Source organism: Ranitomeya variabilis, chromosome 1 (assembly GCF_051348905.1).
Source record: "Ranitomeya variabilis isolate aRanVar5 chromosome 1, aRanVar5.hap1, whole genome shotgun sequence".
NCBI classification, from domain to species: domain Eukaryota; kingdom Metazoa; phylum Chordata; class Amphibia; order Anura; family Dendrobatidae; genus Ranitomeya; species Ranitomeya variabilis.
The window spans coordinates 959,498,497-959,524,056 of NC_135232.1; the positions used below are offsets into that span (position 1 = coordinate 959,498,497).

Here is a 25,560-nt window from a genome sequence, read left to right on the forward strand (position 1 = left end):
TGCCACACACATCTCGGTTCACTATTGTCCGGTGTCAGCGAGGTATAAGACCGCTTCAGGTAGTGGTGAGGTGTCATGCAGGCAGCACCATGACTTCCCTGCACTACAGTGGCCTGTGAGCTGCTCCACTGTCTTGTAAGGCAAAGGTCTATTAAATGGCTCCAACTCCACTATTGTACTAAAGTATACCCTATGTGCACAAATATTGGGCAACTGAGTATTTCGACCAGATCTTCATTTTTATCCAACTCCAAGCTGTATAAACATGAATGTTTATTGGATGAAGCAGATCAGGTGATGTGTATTTGTGTAACTGAGGAGGGTACGGCCTAAAGGTACCGTCACACTAAATGATATGGCTAGCGATCCGTGACGTTGCAGCGTCCTGGCTAGCGATATCGTTTAGTTTGACACGCAGCAGCGATCAGGATCCTGCTGTGATATTGCTGGTCGTTGAACAAAGTTCAGAACTTTATTTGGTCGTCAGACCGGCGTGTATCGTCGTGTTTGACACCAAAAGCAACGATACCAGCGATGTTTTACACTGGTAACCAGGGTAAACATCGGGTTACTAAGCGCAGGGCCGCGCTTAGTAACCCGATGTTTGCCCTGGTTACCAGTGTAAAATGTAAAAAAAACAAACAGTACATACTCACCTTCGCGTCCGCTTCCCACACTGACTGAGCGCCGTAAAGTGAAAGTACAGCACAGTGGTGACGTCACCGCTCTGCTGTTAGGGCCAGCACTCAGTCAGTGCAGGAAGCGGACGCCGGGGGACGCGAATGTAAGTATGTACTGTTTGTTTTTTTTACATTTTACGCTGGTAACCAGGGTAAACATCGGGTTACTAAGCGCGGCCCTGCGCTTAGCAACCCGATGTTTACCCTGGTTACCCGGGGACCTCGGCATCGTTGGTCACTGGAGAGCGGTCTGTGTGACAGCTCTCCAGGGATCAAACAGCGACGCTGCAGCGATCGGCATCGTTGTCGCTATCGCTGCAGCGTCGCTTAATGTGAAGGTACCTTAAGGATATGAACACCCTTTATCACGGTGTGTAGAATTAGTAGGCAGCTTATTTTTATCTGGCAAAATAGACCAATAAAGAGATTTAACTGACCAGTTAAAAGTCTGATAGTGGGATGCATCTCTCTTTAAATTGCTAAGATAGCTGGGTGTGATCACAGAACGATCAAGTTTAGTTGTAAGTTAGGCCGCTTTCACATTTGCGGTTGTGTCCGCAGCGTTTCTTCCGCAAATATCTGCATGCGTTGTGTATTCCTATCTTTAACATTAACGACGCATGCGTTTTTCTATGTTCGCGTTTTGCCGCGTTTGACGACGCATGCGTCGTCTAGCCGTCTGCGTCTTGGCGCGGAAATGCAACATGTAGTAATTTTTAGAGGCGTCAATTTGCCGCCTGGAAACGTATGCGGCTGATTGCGCAAGGTTTGCGCCCAAAAAACGCATTGTAGTCTATGTAAACGCATGCGTTTTTCAGTACATGCGTTTGCTTGCGTTTACCGACGCATGCGTCTCAATTGAGAAAAACATGTCTAGACACTGATAAGCCACCCCCCACATACAAGGTGATAAAGGGAGGTAGTGGACATTTGCAGGTCACTAGTCAGCAGACTGCCTTGCAGACGAGACACCCCACAGCCCCTTGGATCAGCAAACAAGCCTCAGAACTATGTGAGTATATCCTATCCAATGCATTTCTTTTCTATAATCTGTGTCTATGTGCCCTAATTTCTGTCATTCCTTTCTTTCTGCACACATCAGAATGTCTTCTTCTTCTGATGAGGAAACGCCTGGGCCTGCACAAGGGGAACATGTCAGCGAAGTGAGTATTCACCTCCTCAGATTGTATTCACTGTCACATCTACACATATGACAATGTATATTTTCCCTTTTTCAGACCACTTCTTCTACAGCGGAAGAGACTGGGCAGGAGACTGGGCAGGAGCAGCGTAGTCACGGCCGGGCAAGACGGCGGCATCGTGTAAGTATAGCTGGCTGAATGTGTATTGTATCCTCACTTTATAATTCTTGAATCTTCATTTCTTTCTACTTCTCTCTTTCTTTCCCTTTTGCTTCAGCACCAGTGTTTTTTTTTACTTCAATATTCATGCCATTCCTCTGATTCTGTTTTCTGTCTTCCGTATGTGAACGCCTCCTATATTAATGTACTTTTTGTTGTTAGGTTCCAGAGGAGGATGAGGACCTAATTGAGAATGAACACCTCATCTCCCTGGTTCACGAGCGAGTCGCATTGTGGGACACCCGGGATCCACTGCACGCCAACAATGTGACGATCCGGAGGCTTTGGAATGAGGTGGCCGCAGCGTTGTGGGATGGCTGGGCCAATGCCCCGGCTCGGGTCCGTTCTGCATTTGGTAAGTATTGCAATGCAGTGTGATGTAGTCAATACCTTGGCCATGCTCACACAACTGTGTATGATGTGAGAAAGTCATTACTTTTTCACAGCACATACAGTTGTGTGACCATGGTCAAAAGACCATTGTCCTAACTATTATGTTTTGTTTTGCCAACAGTGTCAAAAGTGAAAACACGTTGGAGATCGATGAAGGACCGCTTCAACAAGGACCTGCGCCAAGAGAGCCGGCTTCCAAGTGGTTCTGCAGCAAGGATACGCAAATACAAGTACCACCGCATCCTTGCGTTTTTGAGACCAGTCCTTGCACGAAGAACGTAAGTATATTGGTTAAAAAAGAAAAAAAAATGGTGTATAATGCAATTTGTTGCTGGTCATTATTTCCCATCAGTATTTGTAATCCGAAACCTTGATTGATTGATAGATGCAGCAGTGGGGTACGTGTTCTTTGAATACTTTCCCTCACATAGTTCCTCTCCAGGTTTTGGCATACCAATACCTTGTATAGAGATATGGCTTGTATTGTCTCCATCATCTCTTCATAGTTTACATCAGTTTTTTTAATCCCCAAGGACTGGTCGATGCATGCAGAAGTATAGCATGTTGTTTTATGAAACTTTTATTCCTACTGTTGAACTCCTGGCTTGCAAATTCTGATGTAAAATTCACTACAAATAGTAGTGTGACCTTTCCCTATCTGAATGTGTATCTAACTGTTCAGTTATCTTTTTGTAAATGTTTTGTAATATTTTTTTTTTTTTTTTCCGCAGCACTTGGAGCTCCACTGTTGGCCCAGGTTCTGGAGCGGTCCTTCATCAGTCAGCCACGGACCCGTCCCAGCCATCCTCCAGCGCTGCAGCAAGTGGGCCTGCCACACAACCTGGAGACCAGGAAGCTGGTCCATTAGGTGTTCCCCTTCCCCAGTCCTCTGCCTCTAGCCAATTTTTTATGGGCTCCTCCCGGCAGCGGCAGAGGGCCGCGGACAGGTCACTCATGCCCGAGTTTTTGCACTTGAGCTCGGTCTTCCATGAGGGACTCAAGGCGATGGGTGACCGACTGGATACTGCCATTAGTCATATGAGCACACGTATCCAGGAGGTAACCACAGCCCTTGCCCAAGTGAAAGCCGACCTCCAGAGGCCAGCACATCATTTTTTTAATCAGATAGAACAGGGCATGTCGGAACACCTTAGTCCTGAGCTCCAGATTACTGTTATGCAGGCCTGCAATGCTGCTTACGTGCAGGCTATGCAGCAGAGTCGGTATTTTCAGCAGACAGTGGGGACATTTCCAACAGTGCCCACACTGTCACGCTTTACATCAATGCCGACATCTGCTGCATACCACTGCACGGCCACCTCCATTCCAAACACTTCCGGACCGTATTATAGCACCACCACCATGCCCAGTGCAGTGGGTCAGCCCACCGCCACCACCATGACAACTGCTGCTCCTGCTTGGGCCTCCTCCACTGCCACCAGCATGCTGCCGCCGCCGGACCCTGCCCTGGTGTTTCCTGGCACCACCACTACCAGACTGCCGCCGCCGGACCCTGCCCTGGCGTTCTCTGGCACCACCACTACCAGACTGCCGTTGCCGGACCCTGCCCTGGCGTTCTCTGGCACCACCACTACCAGACTGCCGTTGCCGGACCCTGCCCTGGCGTTCTCTGGCACCACCACTACCAGACTGCCGTTGCCGGACCCTGCCCTGGCGTTCTCTGGCACCACCACTACCAGACTGCCGTTGCCGGACCCTGCCCTGGCGTTCTCTGGCACCACCACTACCAGACTGCCGTTGCCGGACCCTGCCCTGGCGTTCTCTGGCACCACCACTACCAGACTGCCGTTGCCGGACCCTGCCCTGGCGTTCCCTGCCACCACGACAACGTGCCCGCGCAAAACAAGGAAGGGGAAAGGCAAAAAAAAACAAAAAACCATAGCTATCCCTCCCCCCTCACCTCCCAATGTGTCTGTAATGTCTGGTTTGTCTCACCCTTCCAGTGTGTCTCAACCCTCTCATGTGTCTAGCCCTATCCCTGAATATCCTGACCCCAGTAGTTTCATAGCGCCTTCTCCTGCCACCCCTATGTCGGCTACAGTAATAAGCCAGACCTCACTACTCAACACCCCACAATATCGGCACTCAACCCCAAGCAGGCGCAGTTAATTTTTTGGTTTGTGTGTGTTTAATAAACCTGTGTTTTTTGCCCCAATAAGGTTTGGTTAATTGTGTATTTCGCCACCGTCACCACACAGCATGCGCCAATAACAAATTATGCGTCAAACACATTTTTGGGGGCCACCTCCAACCTCCAGTACCTACTTAGCAGAACACTGAAGCTTGGTGTGTTTGGTTGAGAGATATGAGGTTGCCCCCAAAAATAACACTTGTATTTTCTCCAAAAACAGTTCTTTCTGTTTACTCCGTGACTTTTGGTCGCACACAGAAGACAAAATGGTGGTAATACACAGCACAACTATACTCAACAGGTCCTTTCTTATCCGAAACATTATTTATGACCCCTGACCTGCTGATTTTAGAAATGCATTGTATTACCTCCATTTTATCTTATTGGTACATATACATATATTTCACACAAAGTGAAGGAACAATGTACATGGCATATCTATACTCACCCGGACAAGTGTCAGGAAAAATGAATTCAAGAGCAAATAGCATCATGAATTCATTAGTTCAGACACCTGACTTGATGACTATAGATCTCTGGTGTAGGCTGCCATCACACTGTCAGTATTCGCTCTGTATTTTACAGCACTATTTGTAAGCCTAAACCTGGAGTGGAACTATGTGAGGAAAAGTACATTAAACAGATATGCACCACTAAAAGAATTTAACTACCGCTCCTGGTTTAGGCTTACAAATACTGATGTTAAGTACTGGACAAATACTGCGACAATAACGGACATCGTCTATACAGTCTGCGGCAAAAAGCTAATGGTGAACCAAGACAGGACTCACGTCAACAACCTAAGCCCAAAAACCCAAAGTGGTTTGTTAAGGAAATAGATAGGAGACATGGTGAAGAAAGTAAATCACAATTATTTTATTTGAAAAAAACATTAACATTCCAAACATAAATTTGCAGACCCGAAACCAGCAGTACATTTTACACCATATTGTCCTGCCATGGCACACGTCCAATGTCAGAATCAAAAAACGCTGCAAATTGGTCCCGCATGTGGCCTACTTCAACTGTTGACCGCAGCGGGTGATGACGGTAATCAGGCAAAGGGTTGGCAACAGGTTCATCAAGTTCTATGGTGGGTCGCTCCTTAGCCAGAATGAAATTGTGGAGAACCACACAGGCTTTAACTACCTCATCCACTGTCTCCATTTTAAGATTTATTGCAGTTGCTAGAATGCGCCATTTGGACACCATAATCCCAAAGGCACACTCTACTGTTCTGCGTGCCCTGGTTAGTCTGTAGTTGTAGATCCGTTTTGTGCGGTTCAAGTCCCGACTTGAATAGGGCTTCAGGAGATTTTCACTCATCTGAAAGGCCTCATCCCCAACCATTACAAATGGCAGCGGTGGGCCTTGAGTGTAGGGGAGTGGTCGTGGCTGTGGGAAATTAAAATTTTTGCCATAAACACGTCGGCCCATATCAGAGGTTTTAAAAGTCTGTGAATCGTTGCCACGGCCAAAAGCACCAATGTCCACAGCAATGAAGCGACAGTCCGCATCGGCTATTGCCATAAGAACTACTGAAAAATATTTTTTGTAGTTGAAGAACTGTGATCCCGTTCTGGCTGGTTTGGTAATCCAGATGTGCTTCCCATCCACTGCACCCAAACAGTTGGGAAAATCACAAACAGTCCAAAATTTGTCAGCAATTTCTTTCCACATGTCCTCCGTGGGTATGGGTATAAATTCCTCACGGAGAATGGTCCATAAAGCCCGGCAGGTTTCAAAAACAATTCCGGACAGCGTGGAAATCCCAAGGCGGTACTGGAAATGAAGGGATGACAAGCTCTCTCCAGTTGCAAGAAATCTGTAGTAAGAATAAATAATTTACAAAATAGGCAAAAAAACATCAGACCTGCAAAAAATTTTGGTTAGCTTTTGTTTAGAATTATTACGTACCTTAAGGTAACCAGGAGACGTTCCGCTGGTGGAATGGCTCTACGGAGCTGTGTGTCCTGTCTCCGGATGGCTCCTTGGACACGATCAAGCAAATCCCGGAAAGAGTCTTGTGACATCCTGGTATATTCTGGGAATTTTTCTGGGTTCTCATTGAGCTCGCCATACAGGGTGTGATATGTACCACGGCTCTCCCGCAGTTCTACAATGGGGTGTTGCCAAAACCGCCTACGCCTTGTCCTTCTCTGTCTTTCCCGGTTTCGGTGTTGCTCCCAAGCAAACGCACATGCCAGAAAAATCTTGATGCTCAGATCTAGTTTAAAGTAATAGCTATCCATGTGAAGATCCATCTTCTCACAGGACACAGGAGCAAAATCTGAAGATTTCAGCTGTCCTAGGGTCTATATATAGATTTCACATAATACACGCCCTCTGTAGTCCCATTGGCTGGTTCTTGCATCTAGAATTTTTCTCTGGTAAAATTTTGCGACATGCGCACAAAAAACTCAAACGCATAGAAAACGCAAGCAAAAGCATGTAAACGCTGCGTTTTAATGACGCATGCGGTAACCGTAAGCGTTTTAAAAACGCTGCGTTTACACGCGTTTTCATGCGTTTTTCGTGTCCTTGCGTTTGCGGATTAAACGCTGCAGATTCAAACGCTAATGTGAAAGTAGCCTTAGTCAACAGGGTCGCAAAGAAAGTGTTCAGGAAAAAAAATCACACATTAACTGCCAAAGATTTGCGCAGAATCAAACTTGAAGCAACCAGGAAGCCATTATCCTCCAGTGCTGTCATATTCCAAACTCCAGCCTCCTTGGAGACCCAGAACTACAAGGTGCTCGGTGATCAGAGACATAGCCTACAAAAGGGAGGCTGAAACTTGACTAGCACTGATCAAGACACAGAAGTGTAGATATCATGACTGGGAAAAGAAATATCTGAAGACAGATTTTTCAGAGATTCTTTGGACTGATAAAATGAGTGACTTTTAAAAGACCAGGTGGCTGGGCCCGAGTATGGATCACAGGCCCCCACTTCGACTCAGATGTCAACAAAGTGGTGGTGTGGTACTGCTATGGGCTGGTATTATTAACCCTCCGTCAGGGGCAATATGTTTCATAACGAGTTTAGGGGCATTGCGCCTGTCCGGCACAGACTAGAAAATTGGCTATATTTTCCTTTTTTAAAAATTTCAATGCTCTAAAAGTGATCAGTTACCTTAATAGGAATGTAATAAATGAGAATACACATAATCAGGTGGAAAAAAAATGTTCAATAACCAGAAAAGTAATATGTTTCTATGTCTTGAGCATACTCCTCATTCTCTCCATCTTGATCTGTATCAGACACATCTGGGCATTCTTCCACATCATCTTCTGAATCAATGTCACTTTCTTCCCCTAAATCTTCTAGCTGTAAGGGGTCTGTCTCATCAGCAAGCAGTATATTTTGCACTTGCTCAACATGAAGGGCATTGGACAAGTCTAATATTCTCCTCGCCATTTCAGAAGAAAAGCTGAAGCAAGAGAGAGAATGTGTTAGGGCGCAATGTGCCCGAGAAGCACACTCTTATTTCTAACAAAACCTTCTATGACAAATCCACAAATTTAGCACTAGCTATTCATAAAACGAGCTAAAAACAATTGGGATGAATAAAAACAGCAAATTCTGACCGTCAAAGGTGTGATGCATTCAGGGGCAATGAGCCGGAGAAGCCAAAACACTGATATCTGATCTCCTGCAGCTCTGCAGCACAAGAGGCTTCTCAGGTTTCACACAGCCTTGAGGGTATGTGCACACGTCAGGATTTCTTGCAGAAATTTCCCGAAGAAAACCGGAAATTTTCTGCAAGAAATCAGCATTTTTTTTTTTTTTGCGTTTTTTTTTTTTTAGCATTTTGCAAGCGAAATTAGCTTGCAGAATGCTGAAGTTTTCCAAGCGATCTGTAGCATAGCTTGGAAAACTGACTGACAGGTTGGTCACACTTGTCAAACATAGTGTTTGACAAGTGTGACCAACTTTTTACTATAGATGCCGCCTATGCAGCATCAATAGTACAAGATAGAATGTTTAAAAATAAAAAAAATGGTTATACTTGACAGCCGATCTCCTCAGTGGCGTCCGTTCCTATAGATGGTGTGTGTGTGCAGGACCTTCGGTGACGTCGCGGTCACGCGACCAATCACAAGACCGCGACGTCATCGCAGGTCCTTCACACACACCATCTATAGGAACGGAAGCGGCAGCATGCACCGCTGAGAGGCGGGAAGACTCCGGGGCCATCGAGGGTGAGTATATCACTATTTTTTATTTTAATTCTTTTTTTTTAACAATTATATGTTGCCCAGTCCGTGGAGGAGAGTCTCCTCTCCTCCACCCTGGGTACCAACCGCACATAATCTGCTTACTTCCCGCATGGTGTGCACAGCCACATGCGGAAAGTAAGCAGATCAATGCATACCTAGGTGTGCGGAATCCCCGCAATTCTGCAAATTTAATGAACATGTTGCTTTTTTTTCCGCGATGCGATTTTTTTCGCGGAAAAAAATGCAACATTTGCACAAGAAATGCGGAATACACGGTAAATAATAGGAGGCATATGTTAGCGTTTTTATAGCGAAAAAACGCGAAAAATACTGAACGTGTGCACATGGCCTTAAAGTTAGGAAGGTACTGGGAGGAGGGTGTTTCCCAGACAAACCACTGAAAATAGAGACATGAAACTAAGTAACCTGCGCCTGTCAGATCAGTTGCCCCTGACAGAGGGTTAAAGATGAGCTAGATGAACCTTTGCAAATTGAAGATAAACTCATAACCACCCCCATAATCCTACTGCCAATTTCTAGGAGACACTTTCTTAAAGCAGTGGTTCAGGAAAAAGTCTGCATCTTTCAAGAAAACCATGTTTTTTATGCAGCACAATGCTGCGTCGCATGCATTACAGTTCTAGGCAAGCCAGTAAAGACCTTAAAGATGGAAGAATGATGACATGGTCTCTTCCTCATGACCTATACTCTACTGAGAGCTTATGGGCCCATCTTAAATGGAAGATTTACGGTGAAGGGAAACAGTACACCTCTCTGAACAGTCTGGGAGGCTGTGGTTCTGCTGCCCGAAAAGTTGATCATCAACAGATTAAGAAACAGACAGACTCCGTGGATGGACGGCTTATGACTGTTATTGAAAAGAAGGGTGGATATATTGGTCAGTGATATTTTTTATGTAAATAACAGAAATATATCTTTGTACATTTGAGTTGGATTATTATCACATTAACAGATGAAAATAAACAATTGAGATAACAAACATGTATGTTTTTCATATAGCTGCATAATAATTCTGCACATGGATATTCTCCTAAGACACAAAACCGCACTTTTACTTTCTTTAAATATCCAGGTTTATTAACCTTTTGGACGGATAGCACTATAGATGTTCAATAAGAAAATTATCAAAAATTGTCTAATTGTGCACACAGTGTATCTGCGTCCTGTGGTTACAATTGATTGGGTCTCCCAAAAATCTGTCATCTGATGAAAAATCTGGGAAATATGCCTAATGCTAGTAACCATTCTAAGGCCATGTTCACACTTTGCGGGGTCCTCTGCGGGTTCTCCCGCAGCGGATTTGATAAATCTGCAGGGCAAAACCGCTGCGGTTATCCCTGCAGATTTATCGCGGTTTGTTCCGCGGTTTCCGCTGCGGGTTTCCGCCTATACTATTGATGCTGCATATGCAGCAATATGCAGCATCAATAGTAATGTTAAAATAAAAAAAAAAAGTTTATATACTCACCCTCTGACGTCTCGATCTCCTCGGCGCTGCACCCGGCGCTCCGGTTCCAAAGATGATGTGCGAGAAGGACCCTTCGTGACGTCACGGTCATGTGACCGCAACGTCACGGTCATGTGACCGCGACGTCACCGCAGGTCCTGTTCGCACAGCAACTCTGGCCGGCCGGCCGCGTGCAGCGCTGAGAGGTGAGTATAACATGATTTTTTATTTTAATTCTTTTTTTTACCCCAAATATGGCTCCCAGGGCCTGGAGGAGAGTCTCCTCTCCTCCACCCCGGGTACCACCCGCACATTATCCGCTTACTTTCCGCATCGTGGGCACAGCCCCATGCGGGAAGTAAGCGGTTCAATGCATTCCTATGGGTGCAGAATCGCAGTGATTCTGCACAAAGAAGTGACATGCTGCGGGTTGTAAACCGCTGCGTTTCTGCGCGGTTTTTCCCGCAGCATGTGCACAGCGGTTTGCGGTTTCCATAGGGTTTACATGTAAATGTAAACGCAATGGAAACTGCTGCGGACCCGCAGCATCAAAATCGCCGCGGATCCGCGGTAAAAACCGCAAAGTATGAACATGGCCTAAGTGTGTGGGAAGGGGAACTAGGACCTGTAGGCCTTTTCCGTAAGCCTTGACAGCTTTTATAAAGATTTATACTCCAAGGTACTGAATGAAATCACAGAAAACTATGCATTTCCAAGCTCATTCAGTTTTGCACCCTTTGATCTTCCGTAAGTTTTCATTAAAATATATTTCAAAATTCAGTAATTTTACAATTTTGTATACTGACCTAGATAAATATATTCTCATCTTTCTCGTCCTCAATGTTGGTTTCCAAATTGACTGTAAAAAATGTTGTCTAGTGTTTGAAAAAGTTGTCTAGAAAAACAAATTAGGTTGACAACCCTGAGCGAGTAAATTTTAGGTTTTGAGTAGATTGGTCTTTACAGGAGAACTTCCAAAGGAGTAATTAGGGTTCACTCGCGCTTATCTTCAGTGTCGTTTATAGTCCAAAATTGTTCATGGCCTGTACTGAATTCTCCTTAATTTTCTTTTAAGCTATTTACCTGTATGCTATTTTTTTTATTTTCTAGTTTGCTATGTACTGTCTTGTCCTGTTCTACAAAGTGCTGAAGGAAGAATTGAATCCTATTCAACCAGTTGGCAAATTTCTGTGTGTGAAGATGGTGGTCTTTGTTTCTTTCTGGTATGTGTGACTCTGGTTATTGAGCCCCTCTGTGCAGAAGCTTCAGTGTGTTACTAAATCTAATAAAACAGGGTAGGCAATACACCAGTTTAAAATGGGATACAGTGTGCTGTACCTCACTGTTAATGCATCCCTATAATGTTGAATGTGTAGACAAAATGCCTATTGCCCTCCTTTGGAATGATGGTAACCCCCTTTTTTCTTTCCTGTATAGTCACTGCAGTTTCATGTAGAGTGTTTTCAAAAACTTGAGACTCCCTCCCTCACTCTGGTGTCCAGGTCTTGCCAAAAATAAAAGAAATTAGTAGTAAATGGAAAGTTGTCTCTTTGCAGCACACAAGGGTGCGTTCACACACAGCAGGAAATTGCTGCCTACATTATGCACATTTTGATGTATTTTCATGACAGTATTTTCCTATGTGTGTGGAATCCCCGCGATTCCGCACAGAGAATAAACATGCTGCGGTTTTTTTCCGGAATGCGATTCCGCCACGGAAAAAAAACGCAACATGTGCACAAAAATTGCGGATTGCATTCTAATAGGATGCTTAATGTATGCGTTTTTTTTTTTTCGCGGTTTTATCGTGTTTTTAAAGCAAAAAAACACGAAAAATCCTGAACGTGTGCAACACAGCCTTAGGCTTCTGTGCACACAGTGTCTTTTTGACACCACCAAGTCTCCCAGGCGAAGCTGCTTTCAGGAAGATCCGGGCTGTCGTTTTCCTAAAGCGGTTTTGCCATTGTTCTTGCAGTGGCTGCACAGTAGGGTGACCGGATCTTATATGGGTTTGAAAAAATGTGGGAATCTTGTCCGTCTGGACCCCACAAAACGATTCCCCTTTCCGGATATTGAGAGAGCCAAAATTTGAGCTCGATCAAACGACGTTAACCCGTGCCGCTCGTCGCTCAAAGTTTGAAAAAATCCGAATTTTTGCCCAAAAAGCTGACATATGAAGCCATAACTCCAGAATGGTAAATAATAAAAACACGCTTAATATCTCAAAAGAAAGCTAATGTTGTTCTTCAAAATTTATATTTTATACATAATTGTTATTTTAAGTCAAACTGAGTTAAAACATCTTTTAGCCCCAAGAACGTGACCTGGTACCACTAGGAGCATACTTCGTATATTTTGTTATTAAGTGATACATTTTTTTTTTTTTGGTATATTTTTGAGTTTAAAGTAGAAATATAATAAAAAAACAAGTAATACTGATAAGTCTAATGACTTTTTTTATTTTAAAATATAAAAATGAGGTATTTAATACATACAAAACAGACAGAAAAGATTGTTCTTCATTTTTTGTCAGAAGGTCGTTAAAGTCGGTTATTAATTTAACACCACGCTCAGCCATATCATTAACTACTTTTAATGTTTTGACAATTTTCAATCCTTCTTGGAAGTCATTATTTTGAGGCCAGGTGTTTGGATTTTGTCTTAGGAAATCCGTTTTTATATTAAATCGGTCAAAGAATGTAAATGTTTCTTTGGTAAGTAAATTTAACAATCCTCCATCAACGACCTTTTTTACTTTTTCTTTCTTAACTTTTGGATTTACAACCCTAGCGTGCTCTGATGGTTCATCTGTGCTACTGAGCAATTTATTAGCCATTAACAACTTTTCATCGTCTGTAATGTTGGGATCAAAAAACGATAATCCCACCAACTCTGCATTCAAATACCACAAATGGTTCGAAAATTTGGTCAGGGCTATTTCTGCAATGTCGTTGTCACATTCTTTATAGTCTAACAGACTATGCAAAATACCTAAATCTTGCTTTGGCGCAAGATGAGCTTTTGGAGCATTGAACCAAGCTTTACAATAAATTTTAACTAGGAAAACAGAAATGGCACGCACAGAACTTTCTTCTTCTTTAGACATCTTAAATTGACGACGAAAAATGAACATTTTTAAGCAGTAAATAGCCTTTGCCATCCACCTAGCGTGATGAATGGCTCCTGGAGTTCTAAAACCCACAACATTGCCGTCTAGTGATCCAACAAATACGAGAACCAACTGCAACAGCTCCTTGTAGTCATCTCTGGGGTGGCTCTCAGTTAATTTGGTCTCGAATTCAGCAGTAACATTTGCAATTACTTCTGTAGTTAGCTGCTTTTGTATTAGCTTGTCACTGATACCTGTGTCGTATTTTCCTTTGTCTATCTTGGGCCACGCAGTGAGGAATCTTTTGAAAATGTCTGCATGAGGTCCAGTGGTTGATCCCATTTTAGTGTCGAATACGCCTCTTAACACAATTTCCAAGATATGGTGACGGCAAGCTAGGTGAAGCAATTCTCTTCCTAACATTTGCTCCAATAGGACGCATGCTCCTTTGAGTCTTCCCGTGTTCGATGCTGCAGTGTCGAAGCACATCGCCTTGACGGTGTTGGGAAGACCCCATTCCTGTAGGCATTCATATACGGCTACGGCTTGCTCCTCTCCAGAGCTGCTTGCTGTTACAGGAACTCCCAGCAGCTGTTCCTTTTCGCCATATGAAATAGCAATAGCTATTCGCTCACATTGCTCATTTTTTAAAACACCCGGTAAAAGTTTACCGTCCCAATGGACAACCACGGGCTCTTTTTCAGGAATGTTTATCTAACATGTTTTTAGTATATTGTTCTCTGAACGTTTGCCTTCTAGAATGTAATAAAGTTTTCGAGACTTTGTACTCAAGAGGGTCAAGGTTTAGTGCTTCTAGAGTAGCTATTAAAATTCTCGTGGCATTTCTGTCGGATAACTTACATCGATCTAACACAATGGATAATTTCATGTTTAAAATCTCTTTAACGCCCCTTGCAAATGAAAGTTTCATCCTCTTGCTCTCAGATGGTCCTGGATCTTCTGCAGCTTCTTCAGGGATGTTGTCTTTTTCCTCCAAGCTCTCAAGTTCCTGGTAGATGTTGTCCTCTTCAGTATCTTCTTCTTCTTTTCCTTCTTCGAGCTTGTCTTCATCATCCGTCTCTAAGAAGTAACAAAAGAAAGAGAAAAAAAAGACTATAAAAACTTGTCATTTTAGCAGAATAGTAATAATACATAGGTACTAAATTACCTACTTCTAATTATCAATAGGTATTATTTTAAGAATATAAACTCAATCATAAAGATGCCAAATGATGCTTTCATGTACAATTTTCTTTCAATTATATTGAAACTATTTACTTATTTGTTTATCTACTTTTTAGAATAATAATAATAAAATAAACTCACCAATATCAAAAGTTTCTTCTTGGATTTGTCGGTTTACTTTTGCAAGTTCCTTTTGCGCCTTGATTTCTTCAATTTCGTCCTATTGGAGCAAATGTTAGGAAGAGAATTGCTACACCTAGCTTGCCGTCACCATATCTTGGAAATTGTGTTAAGAGGCGTATTCGACACTAAAATGGGATCAACCACTGGACCTCATGCAGACATTTTCAAAAGATTCCTCACTGCGTGGCCCAAGATAGACAAAGGAAAATACGACACAGGTATCAGTGACAAGCTAATACAAAAGCAGCTAACTACAGAAGTAATTGCAAATGTTACTGCTGAATTCGAGACCAAATTAACTGAGAGCCACCCCAGAGATGACTACAAGGAGCTGTTGCAGTTGGTTCTCGTATTTGTTGGATCACTAGACGGCAATGTTGTGGGTTTTAGAACTCCAGGAGCCATTCATCACGCTAGGTGGATGGCAAAGGCTATTTACTGCTTAAAAATGTTCATTTTTCGTCGTCAATTTAAGATGTCTAAAGAAGAAGAAAGTTCTGTGCATGCCATTTCTGTTTTCCTAGTTAAAATTTATTGTAAAGCTTGGTTCAATGCTCCAAAAGCTCATCTTGCGCCAAAGCAAGATTTAGGTATTTTGCATAGTCTGTTAGACTATAAAGAATGTGACAACGACATTGCAGAAATAGCCCTGACCAAATTTTCGAACCATTTGTGGTATTTGAATGCAGAGTTGGTGGGATTATCGTTTTTTGATCCCAACATTACAGACGATGAAAAGTTGTTAATGGCTAATAAATTGCTCAGTATCACAGATGAACCATCAGAGCACGCTAGGGTTGTAAATCCAAAAGTTAAGAAAGAAAAAGTAAAAGAGGTCGTTGATGGAGGATTGTTAAATTTACTTATCAAAGAAACATTTACATTCTTTGACCGATTTAATATAAAAACGGATTTCCTAAGACAAAATCCAAACACCTGGCCTCAAAATAATGACTTCCAAGAAGGATTGAAAATTGTCAAAACATTAAAAGTAGTTAATGATATGGCTGAGCGTGGTGTTAAATTAATAACCGACTTTAACGACCTTCTGACAAAAAATGAAGAACAAAAGCAATATGTCCTGCAAGTTGTAAGCAAATGCCGAGCATTATATTCTGACGTTTCAAAAACTACTTTAACAAAACCTCTAGAATAGATTAGATAACTATGTAAAATTATCAACTCATGTAGGTACTACGTCTGTATCTTTTCTGTCTGTTTTGTATGTATTAAATACCTCATTTTTATATTTTAAAATAAAAAAAAGTAATTAGACTTATCAGTATTACTTGTTTTTTTTATTATATTTCTACTTTAAACTCAAAAATATACCAAAAAAAAAAAAAATGTATCACTTAATAACAAAATATACGAAGTATGCTCCTAGTGGTACCAGGTCACGTTCTTGGGGCTAAAAGATGTTTTAACTCAGTTTGACTTAAAATAACAATTATGTATAAAATATAAATTTTGAAGAACAACATTAGCTTTCTTTTGAAATATTAAGCGTGTTTTTATTATTTACCATTCTGGAGTTATGGCTTCATATGTCAGCTTTTTGGGCAAAAATTCGGATTTTTTCAAACTTTGAGCGACGAGCGGCACGGGTTAACGTCGTTTGATCGAGCTCAAATTTTGGTTATCTCAATATCCGGAAAGGGGAATCGTTTTGTGGGGTCCAGACGGACAAAATTCCAACATCGATTTTTTTGTGGTCACCCTACTGCACAGTATAAAACAATGAGCATGTCACTTCTTCAGTGTTTTGAAGCAGTTAGAAGAAGTGACCTAAGACAGGACACGCTCAGGACATGGGGAGCTTTTGCGAAAAAGATGCCGTGTGCACATTACCTTAATCTTCAAAATTAACCATCTGTTCACTTCAAAACATAATCTCCGTATTTAAAGCTTATTTGTCCTAAAAACCTGAAGAAGTAATGTCTTGCTGCTTTTCTCCCTACTAGTTAATCTTTCTTTTGGTACATATACCAGTCAAGTCTGCTAGACACTGGTCCAATTTTCATGTACTATAATTTGCCATCCACTTTTTAATTAAGTAAGCAGTTCCCCTTTGTTGGCATTCTGCCAGCACAATAGGTGCTAAAACTTCCTCTGCATCAAAAGAGCTAAGTGAAAGTATGGTGCTGCCTACATAATCCTATCCTGATATATATAAAGATTGGACTTGCTCTTGATATTACAAAACAGACAACATTTTTTAGAAAACCCACCAAAAAATATATTAGACATTGGCAACATTATACACAAATTTAACATCAAATTCAAGTTAACGAGTGTGTGCAAGGCATCTGCAGCTCTTCCAGTTTAAAGCCCCCACAGTATGAGTGGGGGGGGATTTGTGATTCTGTATAGATTTATTCATTCTGGGTTTAGTGGTTTAGGTGGCAGCGGACTTTGTGCCGATCTAAAGTAAATCAAGTCTTGATCTTTCTCCAGGCAAGCTGTATTAATTGCACTCATGGTGAAGGTTGGAATCATCTCTGATAAACATACTTGGGAATGGAAAAACGTCAAAGATGTCGCCACTGGCCTTCAGGTAGAGCAATATTTTCATAATATCTGGCTGTATTTGTGCATTTAACATGAAAGTTATTTAGTAGAAATATATCCAGCGTGTTTCTAATTTTTCCTTTCCTGTTTGTTCTTATCTCTACTATTAAGCTACGCTCACACTTTGTTGCAACAGCCATAGATTTGTAGATTTTTAACTTATACCTTTTATGTTGGTCCACCTAGGGGACTTGAATCTGCTGGGTTTTTTTCTACCTGATCTGCTAGCCGCATAATGTAGGTAAAGTGACGCGGATTCCAGCAATGTATTACATAGTTTACTTGGTGCTGTAGCTATGATACAATTTTTTGATGCTGCATGTAGCAGAGCTCAAAAGCTGACCCTGCCCACACCTCTGATTGGTAGCTTTCTGTGTATATTGACAGTAAGCTTCTAATCAGTGCTGGGGATGGGTTGGACCAGGATGTATGGGAGCTGTAATCCTGTAGTGTTAATCTCCTGCTGATAAAAAACTCATTGTATTGAAGCAAGAGTACACAGCCTAATAAGTGACACATTGCTGAAATCAGTCTCAGCCCCTTATTCATGCTGCCCTCAGATCAAATGGCAAAACCCTGATGGCAGATTTTAATAGAAGTGCTAAGTGGCAACAACGGAGATCATTAGGCCTCCTTGTGCCATGGTAACCCATCAGAACCCTGCAAGTGTGCAGATTGGTGCCAAAACCATTTCATCAAAAGATTGCACCACTTAAATACTGCAGTCAGAGATCGTCAGTGACATATAAGTGATTAAATAGCAACGATCAGGAGTCAGCCATATACGTATGCCTTTCTAAAGTGAGAATGTTATCAAATAAGGAAATAGAAATTATACATTACACCTGCAAATGTCACTTCGGAGACCAGTGATTGGCTGCAGCCATCTCTTCACTGATGGATGAGAGTACCGCACCCTTCAAACAGTAAAAACTAAAGGAAACACCATATAACACTGTATTTTAGTGAGACTTTTAAAATTATGTTAATTACATTGTAAAAATGTACATTTATTTAAAGGGAACATGTCATGTCCCAAAACACTTTTAACTTACAGATATGGTTTTTATCTGCAGGTTAATGGCATTCCCAAAGTGCCAGCTGCCAGGAGAAAATTAACTTTATTCCTCTCAGTAGCCTCCGGCTTTCAGTCATACAGGCGTGGTTTCAGTCACCACACAGTACATAGTGAGTGGCAGCTTTAATCTTGCCCCGGCACTGACTGACAGCCGGCTCTTCACTGATGCACTGCTGAGCCTGCTGTCAGTCAGTGCTGGGGATGTAGTAACAGCCACCCCTCAATATGTATTAAGCAGTGACTGAAGCTTCGCCAGCCATGCCTCCATGACTGAAAACCTGGGGCTGCTGGGAGGAATAAAGTTAATTTCCTCCTGCTAGTCAGGCCTTCAATGTGTAGCTGTCAGTCACTTTTGAATCTCTATTAACCTGCAAGTTAAGTGTTTTGGGGCATAACAGGTTCCTTTTAATCATTTTTTTTTTATATACTTTACCGTAATGTCTCTAAAAGGAATAATCTTCTTTCAATAAAAATGGTGTGTTAAACAAACCACGATCTCTCAGAACTGACCATTATTGTGTTGATCATAAGGACACATCTGTGGAGTCTTGTTGTGTTTGGTAAAATCTAATATCATATTTCCAAAATATTTTTTTTCTTGAATCAGGATTTTGTGATTTGTGTTGAAATGTTCCTGGCAGCCATCGCTCACCACTTCAGCTTTTCCTACAAACCTTATGTACAAGAAGCTGAAGAAGGCTCGTGTTTTGACTCTTTTCTTGCTATGTGGGATGTGTCGGATATCCGAGCAGATATTTCTGAGCAAGTGCGCAATGTTGGTAAGTACAAAATATCAAGGATAACCCTTATGCAGCAATTTGGATGGGTCTGTAGGTGTTCTCTTATGATCAAATCTTATCAAATCTCATGATTTGATTACTGTCTTCCATTTTTTTTTTTTTTTTTCTTCTTCTATACTCTAAAACCTCTGAGATGATGACCCAAAATTAGATTCAAAAGTAGTTTTATTGGGCTGTCTTCCGAAAGACTGCTTGTATACAAAATATATGGTAAAATTGAACATCTCTGTGCTCTATGAAAAAGCCACTGATTAATGCCAACGAAATCAGACCTGTACGATCGACGTTTCTCCCGCCCATTAGTCTGCCTGCTCTCTATACACATTAGACCATCGGCCAATTCAATATTTGCGGGTTTTTATTCTTCTTTATATTAGACTAGATGGAGGCCCATCGGGAGGGCGGTAATGTCACGATGGGGGCAGGCTTTGCAGCATTGAGAACCTCTTCAACCCCCCCCCCCCGCACATGGGTTCACAGCTCCTGGGCAGGGGAGGGAGCAAAAGACAATATTGACATCACAGCAGGAGATCGCAGAGGATACATTTTGTGAGGTAAAATATTTTTTTAACCCCTTCCCGACCTTTGACGCAGCGTATGCGTCATGAAAACCTGTGCCAATCCGACCTGTGACGCAGCATATGCTTCATGGTCGGATCGCGTCCCTGCAGGCCGGGTGAAAGGGGTTAACTCCAATTTCACCTGGCATGCAGGGACAAGGGACAGGGGGAGTGGTACTACCCCCCGTGGCTACGATCGCTCTGATTGGCTGTTTCACTTTCAACAGCCAATCAGAGCAATCTGTAATATTTCACCTATGAAAATTGGTGAAATATTACAATCTAGCCATGGCTGATGCTGCAATAGCATCGGCCATGGCTGGAGACCCCGATCTGGCCCCCCCACGACTGACGGCGGCGATCTGCAGCCGCCGTCAGTGTTCCGTGCCCTTCCGTCCTGTCCTAAGCTCCTTCCTCTCCCCTCCGACCCTCCCCCGTCCTCCCCTCCGCAACCCCCAAACCCCCCCCCCCCGCTGTCCGATTGCAACCCCCCATAATTACCTACTCCCGGTGTCCTCGGTCTTCTCGCATGGGCGCCGCCATCTTGGAAAATGGCGGGCGCATGCGCAATGCGCTCGCCGAATGTTCCCTGTACATTTTGATCGCTGTGATGGCTCCTATCACAGCGATCAAAATAAATAACCCCCCCCCTTTATCACCCCCATAGGTAGGGACAATAATAAAATACAGAAAATATATTTATTTTTGTTTTTCCGTTAGGGTTAGGGGTAGGGTTGCGGTTAGGGTTGCACTTAGGGTTTAGGGTTGCACTTAGGGCTAGGGTTGCACTTAGGGCTAGGGTTGCACTTAGGGCTAGGGTTGCACTTAGGGCTAGGGTTGCACTTAGGGCTAGGGTTGCGCTTAGGGCTAGGGTTGCGCTTAGGGCTAGGGTTGCGCTTAGGGCTAGGGTTGGAATTAGGGTTAGAATTAGGCTATTTGCACACGGTGCGGATTTGGCTGCGGATCCGCAGCGGATTTGTCGCTGCGGATTCGTAGTAGTTTTCCATCACGTTTACAGTACCACGTAAACCTATGGAAAACCAAATCCGCTGTGCCCATGGTGCGGAAAATACAGCGCGGAAAAGCTGTGTTGTATTTTCCGCAGCATGTCAATTCTTTGTGTGGATTCCGCAGCGTTTTACACCTGCTCCATAATAGGAATCCGCAGGTGAAATCCCCACAAAAAACACTGGAAATCCGCAGGTAAAGCGCAGTGCGTTTTACCTGCAGATTTTTCAAAAACGGTGCGGAAAAATCCGCAACGTGGGCACATAGCCTTAGGGTTAGGGTTGGAATTAGAGTTAAGACTAGGGTTAGGGGTGTGTTGGGGTTAGGGTTGGGATTAGGGTTAGGGGTGTGTTGGAGTTAGAATTGAGGGGTTTCCACTGTTTAGGCACATCAGGGGGTCTCCAAACGCGACATGGCGCCACCATTGATCCCAGCCAATCTTGCATTGAAAAAGTCAAATGGTGCTCTCTCCCTTCCGAGCCCCGACGTGTGCCCAAACAGTGGTTTACCCCCACATATGGGGTACCAGCGTACTCAGGAGAAACTGGACAACAACTTTTGGGGTCCAATTTCTCCTTTTACCCTTGGGAAAATAAAAAAATTGTTGCTAAAAGATAATTTTTGTGACTAAAAAGTTAAATGTTCATTTTTTCCTTCCATGTTGCTTCTGCTGCTGTGAAACACCTGAAGGGTTAATAAACTTCTTGAATGTGGTTTTGAGCACCTTGGGGGCGCAGTTTTTAGAATGGTGTCACTTTTGGGTATTTTCAGCCATATAGAACCCTCAAACTGACTTCAAATGTGAGGTGGTCCCTAAAAAAAAATGGTTTTGTAAATTTTGTTGTAAAAATGAGAACTCACTGGTCAAATTTTAACCCTTATAACTTCCTAGCATAAAAAAAAAAAATTGTTTCCAAAATTGTGCTGATGTAAAGTAGACATGTGGGAAATGTTATTTAATAACTATTTTGTGTCACATAATTTTCTGGTTTAACAGAATAAAAATTCAAAATGTGAAAATTGCAAAATTTTCAAAATTTTCACCAAATTTCTCTGTTTTTTTTTACAAAACGCAGAAATTATCTACCTAAATTTACCACTAACATGAAGCCTAATATGTTACGTAAAAACAGTCTCAGAATCGCTAGGATCCGTTGAAGCGTTCCTGAGTTATTACCTCATAAAGGGACACTGGTCAGAATTGCAAAAAATGTCCAGGTCATTAAGGTCAAAATAGGCTGGGTCATGAAGGGGTTAAAAAGTCAGTGAAATATTTTACCTCACAAAATGAATCCACTATGATCCCCTGCTGTATTGTCTTTTGCTTCCTCCCTTGCCCCGGACATGTGGTATGCTCCGTACACAGTCAGACACACTCACCCCTGTGTCTGACCGTGTACAGAACATACCACAGCTCCTGAGCAGGGGAGGAAGCAAAAGACAGTACTGACATTTACAGCAGGAGATCGCAGAGGATACATTTTGTGACGTAAAATATTTTTAAAAAACAGTCAGTGAAATATTTTACCTTACAAAATGAATCCATTGTGATCCCCTGCTGTATTGTCTTTTGCTTCCTCCCCTGCCCAGGAGATGTGGTATGCTCCGTACATGGTCAGACTCAGTCAATTTTTAAAATGAACTTTCGTTCATGGGAAAACCCCTTTAATGTGACCAGCTTCCTCTGCCTGTAGACACGTCGCACATCTGCCGCCGGGAGCAGCCGAATGATTCACTGCACCTGCACATAATTTGCGCAGGTGCAGTAAATCAGACCGCCGCCATCTTTGTGCAGACAGATAGCAGCAGTCACATTAAAACTGCGCATGCACTCCTTCTGTACAAAGATGGCGTCAGTCAGTGAATCATTTGGCTGATCCCGGCGGCGGCGTGTTCACGACGGTATTCCACTGGTGGCACCGCACAATAGGCTGCGTGAGTGGTGTATAGAATGTGTGTGTGTGTGGTGCGACGGTGTTCCGCTGGTGGTACCGTGCAATAGGTTGGTACCAGCAGCAGCTTCCATATTGAGACACCCATCACTTGGGTGTCCCAATATGGCGGTCAGTGAACTTTCTCCACTTGGATTTCTGGGATACAGTGACATCTGGACAGAACAGGAAACTAAAACATTACAAGGCAATTATATAAATAGATATTTCTGCAACTAGTTATTAGTGTTTATTGAATATAACTAACCATGACCATCATAAATTAATAGTACATATTAGTCAGTGTACTGCTCAGTTCACTGCCAATTTGGAAAAAATGGTGTGTATATCCTCTCGTTACAGGAAGAACAGTTTTGGGTAGACCCAGAAAGATGTTTTTTCCTGAAGACCTGGAGCAGAATGAACACACCAGCCTGTTGTCATCTTCAACGCAAGATCCTATATCTGCCGCATCATCTGTGCCACCGTCTCCTTCTGGACACTACCAAGGGTTTGGTCAGACAATAACCCCTCAAACTACACCCACATCTGCCACAATTCCTGAAGAACTCTACAGCACAGAGTCCCCTGAGGAAGAAGTCCCTGTGCCAGCACCGGAGCCTGATGAGGTGGAGGTATCACATGAGAGCACCAAACACTCCTAAGCCATAGGAAACTGCCAAATGTTCTCATGACTAAAAAGCCCCTCACTGGGAAAATGGTGCCCAAGTGGACATTTGCTGCTGTAACTAATCAAGGTCTAATCAACACAACATCTAGTTTGGGCACTGTTGCTAAAAAAAAAAAAAAGCTTTTTGTTTTCCTTTAATGTAAAGATGTGTGTTTGAAAACTGGCTGAATAATGGACATTCATGTGAGTATACATCAACAGCTCAGATGTGACCTTAGACCAGTTGTAAAGGTGAACCTCAACCTATCCACATCACATGCTTTTGTCACTACTACCAAATACCATACATTATATCCCTGTATGTAATATTTGCCTACAGTTATTGGGTCCTGTAATTGTTTTTAAGACCTATTGTGTTCGCAACTTTGCTTATTGGAGTTGTATAGTTGTGCAGCCTGTGTGTATGTACCATTGTCGGCAGCAGCTGCAGTGTGAGAGGCCGGCTTTAGGCTGCTTCTCTTCTCAGATGAGGCCTAATGTGGTCAGGTGCGGACTGCACTCATACAGGTCAACTTGCCAGTACTAAAACAGTGCCTTTCCAGTCTCTAAGCTATCCATGGGTTTTTTATTTATCTAATATGACCATTTGACAACCCTTGTCCAGTGGCTGCCTCCCCGGAGATGGTGGACAATCCCTTTTCGTTTTTTGGATGTACACTTCGTATCCCTTATCTCTACCTAAACTTGTAGTTTTGCGTAACCTATAAATAAAAAAATATTTTGTGGAAAGTTAGTGCTTACAATTTAAGCAGTGACTAGCAAAGGTTAAGAGTTAGACTAGCTCAGTCTGCCTTATATATTGCCCTTACTGGGATAGATCTATAACAGAAATATCCAGCATGGTGATTCCTGTGTAAGTACATATTACAGACCACGTGATCAAGTGTTGAAGTCAGTTGGATGATATTACAGCAGTGTACTAAGGGGGTTTTCCTATAAACAGCCTTTATCACATAAATTCAGGTTATATGATAGATGTATGGTTGATGGTGTGAAAGGGTCCGGCTGCTGAGGCCTCTACCTCTTCTAAGAAGGGATGTTTCAAAGTGTTATGTGCAAATCGGTCCAAGCACAGACCGCTAGTGCACACACTGGTCGTGGATCTCCCACCGAAGTGTCACTGGCTCATAAAACTGTGAAGCTGTGACACAGTGGTTGGGAGAGCCGTGGCCAGTCCGTGGATTGGAGTCCGAGATTGTCTGCCCGAATGAGTCAGTACTACTTTACGCAATTAACAGAGCAGAGGTTGTATATGCTCTCTAATACTTTATTCACATGAGATTCTGGTAGCCCTGTGTTCAATATATGCGGTCTCAGGAGCCAACCCCCCCCCCCCCCCCAGCAGACATACTTTTATCACCTAGCTGATTAATTTTGTATATGTGAAAACCCCTTTTAAATGGCTGTGCAAAGTAATGTCATTCATTACCCTGATTGTGAAACTGTTTTTGTGGGTTTTTTGTTTTTTTTAATTCTCAAATCAGATAAAAGTTGTGAAATTAAGGTTGAATGTTTCAAAGTACTTTGAAAGCAATTTCACCATTTTGATCCACCAAGGGTTAACTAGCGAAGCTTTACCATCTTCAAAATCAAAGTCCTGAATAGTATATGGGCCACGGCATACTGGGTATTAGTATATTGCACACAGGCTAAGAAATAATGCTCTGCATAACGTAGGTAGAGTCTTCAGGGCCGAATGTATTACATAATGAAAGCGCATATTGTGTAACCAGGAAGGTGAGTCCAGAAATGGCGGATTTGCATCGGTTGAAATCTGCAGAACAAGCCCCAATATTTGCAGATCTATTTGTATATTAAGATGCAGGTCTTGCTGCAGAATTTGCTTGATCTTTTCATGGCACACATGCAGCCACCCATTTTGGGTTTAGAACCGTTGCCCTCGTTTTTGCTGACAAAAAATAATTACAATGTCCATAGTGAAAGGTCTTTCTGAGGACGGTTGTCAGCCTCATTAGACATCATAGAAGTCTGGTATGTAAATCTAATTTGTAGTCAATTATTACACTAAATGGCACAAAAGATTGCAGGTTCAAATCTCCTAACTGCACCTTCTCGGAAATTGTAATAAAAAGTGTAAAACATTGTATGTGTACCAATAAAACTACAGCTCTGCATGCAGAACACAAAAATGGTCAACACAAAGAGG

At 42.6% G+C, this 25,560-nt stretch overlaps 3 protein-coding genes across 3 annotated transcripts in view; 2 read left to right on the top strand and 1 right to left on the bottom strand.

Annotated features, from left to right (window-relative positions):
* The window catches only part of TMEM184C (transmembrane protein 184C), a 70,531-nt gene extending 45,814 nt beyond the window's left edge, over positions 1-24,717 (top strand). The window contains exons 7-10 of the mRNA XM_077279299.1: positions 11,388-11,500; positions 17,212-17,311; positions 19,011-19,182; positions 23,066-24,717. Of these exons, the coding sequence (XP_077135414.1) occupies positions 11,388-11,500; positions 17,212-17,311; positions 19,011-19,182; positions 23,066-23,367 (687 nt within the window). The 3' untranslated portion in view covers positions 23,368-24,717. The remainder of the gene's footprint in view (positions 1-11,387; positions 11,501-17,211; positions 17,312-19,010; positions 19,183-23,065) is intronic.
* LOC143781232 (uncharacterized) lies at positions 1,663-5,736 on the top strand. The gene is made up of 5 exons (XM_077267752.1): positions 1,663-1,843; positions 1,919-2,002; positions 2,204-2,396; positions 2,556-2,712; positions 3,166-5,736. Exons 1-5 carry the CDS (start codon positions 1,739-1,741, stop codon positions 4,562-4,564), a joined length of 1,938 nt encoding a protein of 645 aa, XP_077123867.1. The 5' UTR covers positions 1,663-1,738; the 3' UTR covers positions 4,565-5,736.
* LOC143800594 (uncharacterized) lies at positions 13,796-14,845 on the bottom strand. Its single transcript, XM_077281201.1, has 3 exons — positions 14,837-14,845; positions 14,713-14,791; positions 13,796-14,466 (listed from the first exon to the last, which is right to left on the bottom strand). Exons 1-3 carry the CDS (start codon positions 14,843-14,845, stop codon positions 14,087-14,089), a joined length of 468 nt encoding a protein of 155 aa, XP_077137316.1. The 3' UTR covers positions 13,796-14,086.
* Positions 24,718-25,560: the final 843 nt, after the last annotated feature.

Coding starts and splice junctions, on each gene's coding strand:
- LOC143781232 (XM_077267752.1), top strand. CDS start 1,739: ATGTGCCCTAATTTCTGTCATTCCTTTCTTTCTGCACACATCAGAATG. Junction 2,003..2,203: donor GGGCAAGACGGCGGCATCGT/GTAAGTATAGCT, acceptor TTTTGTTGTTAG/GTTCCAGAGGAGGATGAGGA. Junction 2,397..2,555: donor TCGGGTCCGTTCTGCATTTG/GTAAGTATTGCA, acceptor TTTTGCCAACAG/TGTCAAAAGTGAAAACACGT.
- LOC143800594 (XM_077281201.1), bottom strand. Junction 14,467..14,712: donor AGAAGAAACTTTTGATATTG/GTGAGTTTATTT, acceptor GTTACTTCTTAG/AGACGGATGATGAAGACAAG.